This window comes from Pempheris klunzingeri, chromosome 22, assembly GCF_042242105.1.
Source record: "Pempheris klunzingeri isolate RE-2024b chromosome 22, fPemKlu1.hap1, whole genome shotgun sequence".
In the NCBI taxonomy this organism is placed as follows: domain Eukaryota; kingdom Metazoa; phylum Chordata; class Actinopteri; order Acropomatiformes; family Pempheridae; genus Pempheris; species Pempheris klunzingeri.
In genome coordinates this window covers 10,249,941-10,263,026 of record NC_092033.1, presented here as the reverse complement: position 1 = coordinate 10,263,026, position 13,086 = coordinate 10,249,941, and the positions used below count along the sequence as shown (strand labels likewise).

At 43.2% G+C, this 13,086-nt stretch overlaps 1 protein-coding gene across 1 annotated transcript in view; it reads right to left on the bottom strand.

The window, feature by feature from the left end:
- Positions 1-1,404: 1,404 nt before the first annotated feature.
- Positions 1,405-13,086, bottom strand: part of snd1 (staphylococcal nuclease and tudor domain containing 1) — a 166,347-nt gene continuing 154,665 nt past the window's right edge. Inside the window, exons 23-24 of the mRNA XM_070853545.1 lie at positions 4,322-4,366; positions 1,405-2,393 (exon numbers count right to left, since the gene is read on the bottom strand). Coding sequence (XP_070709646.1) covers positions 2,328-2,393; positions 4,322-4,366 — 111 coding nt within the window. The 3' untranslated portion in view covers positions 1,405-2,327. The remainder of the gene's footprint in view (positions 2,394-4,321; positions 4,367-13,086) is intronic.

Here is a 13,086-nt window from a genome sequence, read left to right as displayed (position 1 = left end):
TGCGTTTTTGGATCACTATTTTTGGGGATAGTCACTGTGGGGGCTTCACACGCTGAGCTGTCATTCAACACACTTTGAACAGATAGATGTCCACTGTGGCTTAAAACATCTGCCATATGCCCCAAATGTAAATGAAGCATTTGAGCCCTTTATGGCAAAAATAACTCAAGTCATAGAATCTGTATGTTGTTTTTCTTTTTCACAACTTTCTTTGCTGTTGATTTCAGTGTGAATAGAGGCGTTCGCTCCATCACGCTGACCTTGATGATGTAACAATCCTATGAATTCTGCAGAATACAACAATGTTGTTGTGGTCGCTTCCTCTTTAGCTTCAACTAAACATATACGGTTTCATGAATTAAGCTTTAAACCACGTTAGTGATGATACAAGGAGGCAATACTGTGCTTTATGTCCGATTTGGCGAAGCACAGTTGCTCTATGCGGAAGTCATTTAATGTGGAAAGGAGAATTTATATGGCAGCCAATATTAAATGTTTATGAACACTTCCTTACAGCCCTGTTTTTTTTTATAAAACATAACGTGGTGGATATGGCTACAGACATCGTTTAAGACTGTGACCCAGAAAATAATCAACACTAGCGCTGCAGTATGTTTAAATGCTTGCCAGCTGAACGAATATGAAAAAAAGAAAAATCACCTCGGAAATACCTCGCTCCAACTTTAATGTAAAGCTCCACTTAGCAAACCCACTAAATGAATGTTAAAGTGCATCTTCTACTGAGGGCTGAACCTACTTTCAGCAAAGAAGTCCTGCCAATAAAACACACGTTGGGTATCCACCCCCATAATCTCCATTTTAACTCTTCCACAACGAAGCCTTGGCAAGCATTTGCATGTTGATACCCAGACGTCATGCTGTGTAAACGAGTTAGTTTCTTTTCACCTTTGGTCCATCCTGTTGGAAAGTCACGTTTTATTTTGTTTCCTGGCATTGAGATCACACAAACACATTTCTGATACGTGCTCTTCAAAACAACCCCCTGAAAAAAAAAAGTGGCATCACCTCATGTAAATTCAGCAGTTGCCATTCAGCATAATTTTCATCAACTAGTGAGAGTCTATTTTACTCTATTGTTTGGTTGGAGTAGATAAGCAGACTTGTGGGCTTCGACATTCTCTTCATTGCTAATTTCAAATTCATTGAAAAAACAAAAAACTGCCACACTTTCAGTCAAAGACCTTCCTCAGAGTGTTTTGTTTTACAGGTGACAAAACCTTTTCATTGGTGTAGAAGTGCTCTTCTATTTTGGCACAAATGTTTCATTAAAGTCAAGTAGTAGAACTAATGTAGACCAGACTGTTGTCTTGGACCAAGGATTGTCTATTCATTTGAGTACTCTTCAGATTGTTACAAAAAAAATTACAACACTTTTACTTTGCTTATTTTTATGCAGCAGATTTTTAATAGAATGCAAAGGTCCAATATGTGGAAACAAATTCAAACACTGTTTCTGCTGTGGCATACAGAGACAGAAAGAGAAGAGAGACTGCCCAAGACAGGATCATAACCATTATTAGAATGTAAACTTTACAGAAGGAGAGAGATGATAAAATGCCACATGATGGCATCTATTTTTACTGGTCATAAAAGTGTGACATAGTGAATAAACGACAAAACACTCCCCACAAAAGCATCCGCAAATGTTATCATCACACAGATATACATTGAAGACAAAAATAAACTCATCCTTTTTTTTTTTTTTTGTCTGTGTGGCTCCACCTACAGTATTTCTCTACAATAAATCCATTTATACTTTTCAACATATCCTCACATTTACATGAAATTTATTAGGAAGCATTTGTTTGCAAAAAATCAAGCGTCTCCCCCAAACACCCAGTCCCTTCCTGTACAGGGTAAAAGCAGGGACTGGGTTAGAGCGTCAGAGAGCAAAGAACATGATTGGCTGAAACACAAACGTGAGTATCATAATTATTATCATTCACACAGGAAGTCTGCTGAAAAGGTAACATGGCAAATAACACAGATTGGCAATAGTGCAGGCTGCTTGAGCTGGCAGTGGCCCATCAGGAAAATAAAGAATGAAGATGATTATTTTCTTGTTTTAGCACTGCTAGCATGCTCTAATTGGAGCTACCGGGGCTAGCTGGAGAAAAAAGGTACGAGCAGTATAAAGTCAAGACTGGAGGGCTGAAATGTCAAATAAAAAGGAAGAGTGAGTCAATGCTTGTTAAGTTTTTCATCATTTATTTACTTTGTCTTCTGTCCAATATATCACTCGTCGTCCATGTTGGTCTTTGGAATGGTGTTGACTGGATGGTCGGTTTTGTGTGTGTTCTGTGTTTTTAACGGCGGTAACCAAACTCATCGGCATCGTCCGCACGGAAGTCCCCGTAGCGCCAAATGTTGAGCTGATGGGAAGACAGAGACCGATTGTATTGACCACAGTGAAACAAATAACCATAAATGTGGTAATGTTCCCAATTGCTTTGAATGGTACTTCAATAACCTCTCTAGCACATTATATGTTAAATGGTCAAGAGAAAAAGAGCGTGGGAGCAAGCGAGGAAGCCACTATGTAATGGAGAGAGAGAGAGAGAGAGAGAGAGAGAGAGAGAGAGCGAGAGAGAGAGAGAGAGCGAGAGAGAGAGAGAGAGAGCGATCACTGCTTTTACAGCCCAGTGTGAAGGTGCCTGCTGCATCATCATCATCATCATCATCACCACCATTTAATCCAACTCTTTGTGCTTGCCCATCCAAGCTGGCGGCCCACAATGCCTCAAATACCACCAAGTCTATTACTTTTGCTATTCCATTACATCCACATTCCCGCATCGCCTCATAAACCATCACATGCGTTTCCCAGCTAAATGTCGCCTTTATTACAGTGCTATTGGCAAAGTGTGTGTGGAGTTTGGAGCAGCACCCGGTACGATATTGGTTATTTAAATGTGATAGAAACTGTGCAGTATGTGGGGTGGTGTGTGTGTGTGTGTGTGTGTGTCTCCTTTTTGGCTCTCAGAGGCATGCACGCTCAGCTGTTAATGCTGTGATTCATAGCTAATTAGCGACTGTGCTAATTAGAACTAGTTATTAGGACGAATGAATGAATGAAGCCATTTGCCATGTCCCGTCTCTCACTCAGCTGCCTTTTTTCTCCTCCTCCGCAACACATGAAAACATGGTAGTAACCCCAATTGTGATTGGAGTCAATTCCACCTCTGACTGGTTCTTTGGCAGAGCATGCTGTAGAACTAAAAAAACACAGAAGGGATGGCTTCCTCCTGGATTTTGAGCTATTGTACTTTGACATTTACATGAGTAAAAACAAAATAGGGCCTATGCAGACTTGGCAGAGTTCTTGTGAAAGGCACCTCGGATTTGAGCAAATGCTTTCCTGGCAAAGTCTAAAGTCTGAAGTTAAAAAACCAAAATGATCTGTTGCCCACAGGGCTCTTACACTTTGCAGTACCTGAGGAACTCAGATTATTATTTCCTAAAAAGATGAGGCTGCTGATATTCTACGTTTTTGTTATTAAAATATCCCGAATGAAACGACCAAAAACATCAATAGGTCAGTCTGTGTTTCAGTCATTTCCTTCCCCAGCCCATCTACTGAACATGTACATCTTTAACAGGTCACTGATGCAAAGTTTGACTTAAAAAAGCCAAATAATGTCCTATAACAACTGAATACTGTAGTTTATAGAAACACAGGTGTTATTACAGCATAGACTTGCTTTAGCATGCCCTCCATTACTAGATTCTTTCATGTACTTGTATGTTTTAAATTCCTTGAGCTCCTCTCCATTATTTTGCTGACAGTTTCACTCTGACTGTCCCGACACTTCCCTCGGCTTAATTAAGTCACTTCCAGTGGACAGTGTTGTGTAAAAGCTCTGACTTTCACTGGATTGTGTGCTTTGTGTCCTTTATTCATTCTCCATTTTTTCCCTCCTCTCTCTTTCTGTCCTCACTGTACACTTTGCTCACATCCCCACCCCCATTTTCACAGTATGGACCTGCACAGACTGTGGGCAGCAATCCATATGGGACAGTGATGACTGCCAATGTAATGTGTCGCATTTTGAGAGAGGCCGAGAACGAGCGAGCGAGCGAGCGAGTGAGCAGCAGCAAAGACAAAAAAACACTTTCTCTCTGGTAGTTGATGTCGAAAAGTAATTAGTGTTGTAATGTATTCTTGTTTTGGCAATATTAGATTTCTCACTGATAGGCAGACATACCGCAATTATAAGGAGGAGGAGGCGACAGAGAAGCTGATGAAAAGAGAGGCAAAGACAATGAGATGAGACCGCTGGCTTTGGATAAAGTAGCTTACCCTGGCACTCTTGGCGGATTCTTGACTGTTCAGGTACTCCGTCACCTAGGGCAGAGAGAGAGGAGTCATTAGCATATCACATCACTGCGTCACACACAGGGTTTTAAAGGATTAAGGTGAATCAGTAAATCTTTTCAACCTGCTCTGCCCCTGGAGACATTTCTTTTACCTGCTTACATGGGAATTCTCAAGTTTTTGCACAAAGTTCACATTTTTTCTGAGGGGCACTTGCGCACCCCCTCAGCAAAACTGAGATGTAAGAAACAGTGTTCTCTGAAGATCAACAGGATCAAGATAACACACATAGACGCAGAGTGTTTATGTCACTGCAGGGGATGCGGAACGCACCAACATGTGAAAGAAGCATACGGAGCGCAGAATGCCACATCATGGCTCCCTGTTTGGGGTCACTGCTTTCTCCGCCGTGCGCATGGCATCACTTCGTGCTTCATGCTACGACTCATACTGGCAAAGCCACTCGAGATGAGAGGCTCTCATACCCCATCGTGCCTGCTAGCCTGAGGCCAACACCTCACTGGTTTGTAGCAGCAATTCATAATCAAGCGCATTCACAGGACGCCTTAAGGGAGCTACTAGCTGAAAGGGGGTGAGCCCCAAGTTTTAACTTGGTTTCATGTAGAGCTCTATTGCACAGTAGTGAACAGGCACCTTAGACAGTTTATCAGAGTTTTCCATAAAAAAGTGCAGTTATTCATAGTTACAAGACAGTGGAACTTTTGAGAGAACAATTAATACATGAAAAGTTGATTTTATGGGCAATAAACACACAACCTTATCAGATTCAGTACGCTCAGAACTTCTGCTGCTACAAACTCAGTTGGTCTGGTACTGGACACACACCGTCTCATGTAAAGCAGTTGTATTAAACATTTCAGCCTAAACTTTCCAGAGACACCTGTATGTATACAGATTTACTATGTATTTTTTCCTTTATGCTGCTGTAACGATAGGCTTACATCAATAAAGTACATCTATTCATCCATCCATCATAAATGCATTTATCTGTTTTGCTTTAGTTCTGGACTCAAAGAACTGGACCTACGTAATACTGGCACAGTGAGAGTACAGACGGGATATAAATGAGTTGGAGGAAGCCAATGTGCAGTGTTGAGCATATTGACTGCTTCTGCTAGAACAGCCATTTAGCCTCATTGAATGAACCAGTGATGAGTCATAGGGCAAGGAGTGGAGGGGGGGCAGAGAGAGAGAGAGAGAGAGAGACACACACAGTGCTTGGTAAGATGGGAATAGTGTGAGTGGATGTATGGACCTTGGAAAGCTCGAGCGGCAGACCCTCTGAGTGGAGCTGTCCTCCACCATTACAGTGTCAGTGTGGATACAGTGTGATGGAGCTCTAACTCAAGGTCCTCACACACAGTTCACTTCACCTCTAACATGTTTAACCTTGGCCACCCACACCACTCAAATTCTGCCTGTGAGCGGTTGAAGTATAGCGCTATAAGTAAGAGTTGTGCTGCAAATACCTGAATGATTTTGAGTTTGTCCCACTGATCTGGTAAACTAAACTGACATTAAAAAAAAAAAAAGAGAAAGCAAAAGTCACTTAAAAAGCAGAGACAGCATAGAAGAGTATTTGTGTTCTTGTAATAGATTCACTTGTGCACCATGTTTTGTAGCTCATTATAGTAGCAGATGAGCTGGCTTTCACACTCAGACGCACACACACACCAGAACAAGGATGCCAGATGTTAAAACCGTTGAGTGTGGATGGGGCTCTGGAGTTTAATTGCTTAGCTAGCTCGTGCACATAGGTTGATTTGATAGCTATGCTGCACATGGCACCGCCAAGATAACAGACCTGCAGCTGGATGGTGCAGCCTCTCTCAGGGAGTGCACATGTGAGTGTGTGGCTGGGGAAAGTGCAGTGGTCATCCATCAAAGCCAAGTGAAGGAGAGATTTTTGGGAAGGCGTTGGAATATGGCATCTTGGTCCCATCAGGCAGATGTCACCATATGGAAGACCCATTTCACAGACACAAAAGGGCCAGTGAGGCCGTTTGGGCTTTGCAGGGGAGCTATCCATGCCTGTAGCATTTTTAGCTGGCTTTGCTAGTGCTGCACTTGGAAAGTTATGGGGAGACTAAACTGATGTGGAGGAGGGTTTCATATCTACCAGAGTGAGTCTAGCAATATTTGAGCCGAAAAGAGAAAAATGACATTTGTGAGCAAAATGACAAAGTAGGAATTATAAACTCCAGCTCAACTTTGAGTCTTTACTTTTGGCAAACTCTTCAGAGATGAGAGTCTGCATCCAAATGCAAAGTATTCTGTGAAAGATACCAAGTCAAGAGCACTACAGCACAATATGCACAGATGATGTGCTGCCATACTGGAACTATCATGTTGAGCCTCTTTGTACTCTGGTTGGGAGGGTGCCTTTCCTGGCTCGCCCTCATCTTTCACTGTTCTGCTCACTTCAGCTCGGTGTGACACAACAGCCAATCAGTGTACAGCTGAACACCGATGATGACTGCCTTCGGAGTCTGAACAGCTCCACGTATCCTGTCCCGGATCCTCCTTTCACAGCTTTTCTATCGGCTCCAGTAGGGAGGCATAATGGCTCATTTACAACACAAACAGAAGCTAAACTCATCTGGAGATGACTTAAAGCAGCAAAGGAGAGGAATGTTTCTCGTCATGGGAAACAAGCGAGGCATTAAATACAGAGGAGAGGGTGGAAAGGAGGGGAGGTGTGATGCAGGATTGTCAGGGGAAAAAAAAGATGTGCCAGCAAAGGAAAGAGGCCAACAATCAAGAAGCTTAAGGTTAATTATGTGGAGGAGGAAGAAGAGAATGAATGAGGGGACAAGGAGAAGCAATCCCTGTGTTTGGAGGAGGTTTGGGTGGCAGAAGGAAGCGGGTGACGGTGTGCTCGTCTGGATGACCCTACAGAGCTCCCATATGCCAGACAGATGCCATGTTTGGTGAGCAGTGGCCATGGACGCTGGCAGGGGCAGAAGATATGCTGTTTGGCTATGGAGGATGCTGTGTGTGTGGGGGAGTGTCCCTGAATGTGTGTGATTAATTGCCAACATCCATTTGACTCAGATACTGAAACATGCAACAACTGAAAGTTTAACTGATTACAGAAGTCAGTTTAATATAATTTCACTCCAACAGTTCAGATTTGAGTAAATTTACGAGCATTGTGAGACTAGAAAACAACTTTTTAATACTGGCATGTCCACTCAGGGTAAAAGTTTACAGTCTGAGTCAGTTTTAAGGCAAGCAGGTAACTGTGTAGCCACAGACTTGGTGGGAGACTTTGTGTAAGTGTGATGCTTTTCGTAAGATGAACGACAGGTGGTGTGGGTCTGGTGTTTTGGCACTAGTCAGTGTGTCTGTCTGGCTGTGAATCTGTCTGGGAATGAGAGAGTGAGAGAGATAACGTGCACTTCCCCGTGCTCGCCGGCATGCCATGCCCAGGTGGTGTTGTGGTAAGCACGGTGTGAAAGTGATGGATCTGAGCGAGTTCTAACATGGCAGCTTTCTGACAGGTTGTGCGCGTCTGGTGCGTAGGTGAGCTGCCTCTTTTTTGGATTTCACAGTATGCAAAAATGCTAAGTGAAACCAGATTTTGGACAGAGTGCGTATGAAAAGCAAGTGACTAATCAAAGTTTCAGGGCTGTGTGTGCTCTCTTAGTCCTCGCTGCCGACAAGGGAAGTCAGGAGACGTAAAAACCACTCGAGTGCGAATGGAACATTGAGGCTTGTTGTCCACGCATGTCGAGCTTTTCTCATTAACAACAATAACGATCAGACACACAGCCTCCCAGACACGAGCAATCAAACTCCAACCCCAAAACAATGCCACTAACTCCCTTTGGTCATCGTTTGTTTCAGCTTTGTTCTTTGCAATTGTGCTTTTGATTTGTTACTCTTTTTTTACTTCCTCAATCCTCATTACATCCCGTTTCATTCTTCCTCCACCTGCCGTCTCTGTCTCCTTTTGACTCCACTGAGCGCAGAAAGCTCTGCAAAAGATAGGTCATCGTCAGAGCGTTCTCCGGAACAGAACTGCTTTTATGTCTGTAACTCACACTGTTTCAAGTTGAGTGTACTTGGCTGCGCTGTGGATTGTAGTCCTAAGAGATGTCTCTCATTCAACATACCAGTGCATTAATACTGCATGGCACGCAGAGAGGAAGCCAGGAGGAGAGGTTTTGGGAAAGTCTCTTCAGACATTGCATTGTACAAGTGGTTTGATAGGAAAATGCTTGTCACATAAGCACCATAACTAACTAGGGTGAGAATCCTCAAAGGCTTCAGTGAGTGTGAGTGTGTGTGTGTGTGATAAAGAGAAAGAGGGACAGTCAATGCAAAAGAACCTTGCTTACTATAAACTACAGGGCCACCCCCTGTTGACCAAGCATTAGTTGATGAGAAAAGTCTCTGGTGATCAAGTTTTCATTGGTCGCAGGAAAAAAAACAAGACAACTCAAAACTGTATTCAGGAGCGAAAATTAGGTCACACCTATATGGCTGTTCTGTGTATGAAATGCTGGAGGGCATTTTAGTTGAAACAGCATACAAAGGAAATGCACTGTGACACTGAGTCACTCTCACAGTCAGTCACCTACAGACATTAACATTTACATGCCGACTGCCTGCAGTTATTAGGTTATTTAGCCGTTTACAGTTATTTATGTTGACAAGAAATCCAAAGTGCGGGATGACTTCGACAGAGTAAAGCCATGTTGTACTATATTGAAATAAATTAACAAAATATTCAGAGAAATGTTCCTTTCTGGTTTCTCCAACACATTCAGAATCGCCTGCTCAAATCCCAGTGGGCCGGTGGACCATCAAATTCATAAAGTTTTTACTGGATTTCAGCCCTGGCCGTCTCTTTACCAGCCCTCTTTTTCTGTCTGTCCCTCGGGATGTGCATGAGAGCGTGCTGCGTGTGTTGTTGTGGATCTGGGCTCACCAGCCATTTATACTGTACTACTACACCCCTGATTATAAGTTATTGTGTTGGTGGTTGAAATAAATTAATAACAAACATCATTACCGCTTTCTTGCCGGTGTCGTTAACAAGCAGCTCGCTTCGTGCGTGCACTTGTAAAATCTATCTTTCAAAGGCTCATTATTACAGTCTGAATTTCTCTCTAACATTCTGTGTCAGCCCTGGACCTCACACCATTGTCTGAAGCCCCCAAAAAGTATGTGTTTAAAATATTGAATTAATATCATAAATATGGGTCGACTAGTCAACTAATGGCTTGAACTAATGACAACTAGTTGTCTAAGAACATCGTGGCAGCCCTAGTAAACTGCAGCAATCGGCATCTTTTTTTGCAGAAAATTTTGGATGCACTCAATCAGAGTTCAAATCTGTTGATACCAGTCTGCTGCTTCATAAAAAATCTGGGGGTATTTTTTTTTGTAAAAAAGAGGAGCCTTACATGTACTTAAAGTGTATGAGTGTCATTGTCCCTCTCTGCGGTAAACTGGGATTACGGCGTGTTGCACGCTGGTCCCCACAGCATTGCTGTCGGAGGGGATCAGGCACTTTGGTGGGAACGTGGCATGACAAGCCCACCAGCATGGGTTCATAGAGTTAAAGAGGACACACACATATGAAACACAAGCACGCACTCACAACAAACGCAAGGACTAACAACAGATATCACAGAACATTGTTCAGTGCTCTCCCAGGGGCCCTGGAAAGAAAACAAGCCTTACGTAAACACTAATGTATCATAGAAATACGTCACACACAACACAACACATGCACAAACTCTTTCATAAAGGCTGAGTAAAGACTTTTTCTCCTTTTCTCCAATATCTATTTCCTCATTCCCACGAGGTCACACAACTCAAAATAATCAAAGTTTGAACATGAATTCTAAACTCAAATGTTTCCTCAAATTCCTTATCGTTCCAGGGTGTGTGGGAGGGAGGATACAGTGTGCGAGTGTGTACACACACACACATCTGCAGAAGATGGAATGGCATTTGGGAAGTGGCGCGTGTCAGCTAGGACATGTCAAAAGGCCCGTCGGAGCCACGGCAGCAGGGGAGGCGACTGCCTGTGCAAGCGAGTGTGTATGTGAGTGTGTGTGCAGTCAATAATAGGGGAGCAGAAATGTCCATTAAAAGGCCCCATCTCTAACTCTACTTGTAAATTAGGTATTGAGCCATTGGTGGGGAGCGGTCATGCTGTCACACACGCACGAGGCTCAGTGTGTGTGTGTGTGTGGGTTTATATGTGCCCTGTGGCGTTTTTTAGGGATGAGGTAGGGGGTTCTCGATGGGGTGTGACAGGCATTGGGGTTGAACAGGGAGGGCAGCGACCTGAAAATCAGTCAATTGGTGGTCTGGATACAGCTAAAAGCCATTTACAGATGACATGGTGAAGAATTTCTAGGTTGCGCTGAAGACAATGGGTCCCTGATCCACCGTGGTAGGAACCACGGGGTGCTCACTGCCTCTACTCGGAAACAATCCAACCCTGTTTTCTCCCCTTATTTCATTGTTGTAATTTTTGTTGACCATTGTTTTTCTTGGATGTGGTCTTTCAGGTATTTTATTTCTGTGCTTTTCTTGTTTCCCCCCCTTTTCTATATTTCATATAAATAGTTAAATAGGAGTGTGTGTTGGATCTCATGAGAGACCCCAACACACGTAACAATGTTCGTCCTCTCTGCTTGGGGACAGCTCATCAGTGACAGCAGCGGTGCTACTACATGAAACGCTGTTCGCCCATGAGGCCTAATTTTGTTACAGCGAATCTGCAGTATAGGAACCCCAACATTCCCATGAGGCATATCATCAGTGTCCAAACTAGTGCCACAACAGTACGACAGCAGCAGACTACAACACACGAGCCACCTTGCTTTAGTGTATGTGCACCAAACAGCACAATTGCACTTTGATAAATGGAACAACCCATCCCTGGAGGCATCCTGTGTATGTGTGAGCCTCCTTCCTGATTTCCTGTATGGATTTCCCACATGTAGCTGTAGGTGTGACTACACTTCTAAGCACGCCATTTCATCTTCATCTACAGTTTCAACCCCCATTAACACTACTACTGGGCAACGCAACCAATGCGCTATTAACTACACAAGGGATTCTGACTGTAAGCTGTGAGAAAACTACACTAGCTGTGAGGCATGTAAAAAAGACACGTATAAATAAAGAAATAAAAAAATACCCACATCTCATGTGAACCACCACTTAAAAGGCTGCCCTCAAAGCTACTTAAAAGTCCTCTTCTCAACATTCATACATGAAAAGCAAGGCCTCACTGTGAATACAGAAACAATACAGGGAGAGAAGATAAAAGGAAAAAAAAATAAAACTCAATTCCCCACTGGGCTGCTGGATAATTAAGGATTCCAGGACTCTCATCTACAGCTTTCACTCTCAGCGAGCCACCTCAATGTTGTTTTCCCCACAGCCTCACTTCTGCTGACACACTCACTCTCACGCAAACACACCATTGTAACGTTTCAATAAAGATCTTAAGCATATCTTTACAAACATTTATCCAAGGTGTGTGAATGCTACCTCTATATCTTTATCTTCAGTGGGAACATAATGGAAACTGGGCCTAGGTCGATACTGCTGGCTTCCTCGCTGCTGGTGATTGATAATAATTGCACTGGCAAGGGAGTGACAGACACTTCTGCTTTTGTAATTGACTAGCAATTAGCAAGCAGGAGATTATTAGCTTGTAATGCTAATGCACTTTGGGGGCTAGCACCGATGTCTGTTAGCTGAGGTGACTGGACGAGACGCCTAGCACCCGATGGCCTGACAGAGTTAAAATCAGTCATGTGGTTGGCGGCTGCTGACAGGAAACACTGGTGAAAAGCAGCAGAGCACAAAAGACAGTGCTTCAGCCGCGCAGCCATCTTCCAATTGAGCTGTCATGACAGACTCATTTCAGCTACATCTGCGACAAAAAATATCATGTCTGGGTTCTGAGTCTCTGTGTGTTGATCAAGGATTGCTGCTGCAGGCACTTATTACTTGTGTGACCAATCAGGTGGAAAGAAAAAAATCAAGTGTATCTAGTTATCTGTTGAGCCCACTACCTTTTTCACTTTATCTTTTAAATATTGGCCTACAGACACACATTTTTTGTTTCTCTACTGTATGCCTTCAGTTGAAATTAAAAACCGGAGGCATTACTATCAACCTAGTGTGGGTACTCGGGGCAGAATTGCTTGATGCAAGTTGCAAATAATTGCAGATAACAGCATTTTAAATCAAAGCTCATAATGAGGCCAGCACCAGGTCTGATGTGAGTGCCTCTCCACTTTAATTCCTGGGGATTATTGTTCATCATGACATAGCACTGAAAGTCAAAATGCAAATTAGCACATGCAAAAACCCAAATGAGTTGCGTACCCCATCGCCGGCTAAATGAAGTGCCTGAACTCAGTTTGGATAACATGAATAGCAAAGGTTAAAAAACAACTCAGGGAGATGAGTGGAGAAAAAAGTAATCATGGCAAGTACGGTGAACTGAGGGAGTGATGTGCGGAAGGCGGAGAAATGGAGGAGTAAGAGGAATGGAGTACAACGGCGAGTAAACAACAAAGAAGTGATGAAGAAGAGCAGTGGAGAGATAAAAGGTGTTAGGAAGAGGAGGAGGAAAAACTGACTGATGTGATAGGTCCGGGAGAGACGGAGGAAGAAAAAAATGGAGGAAATCAAACTCTGAACAGTGAGTGGAGAGAGACATTCAGAGTGATGAAGGAAGAGAG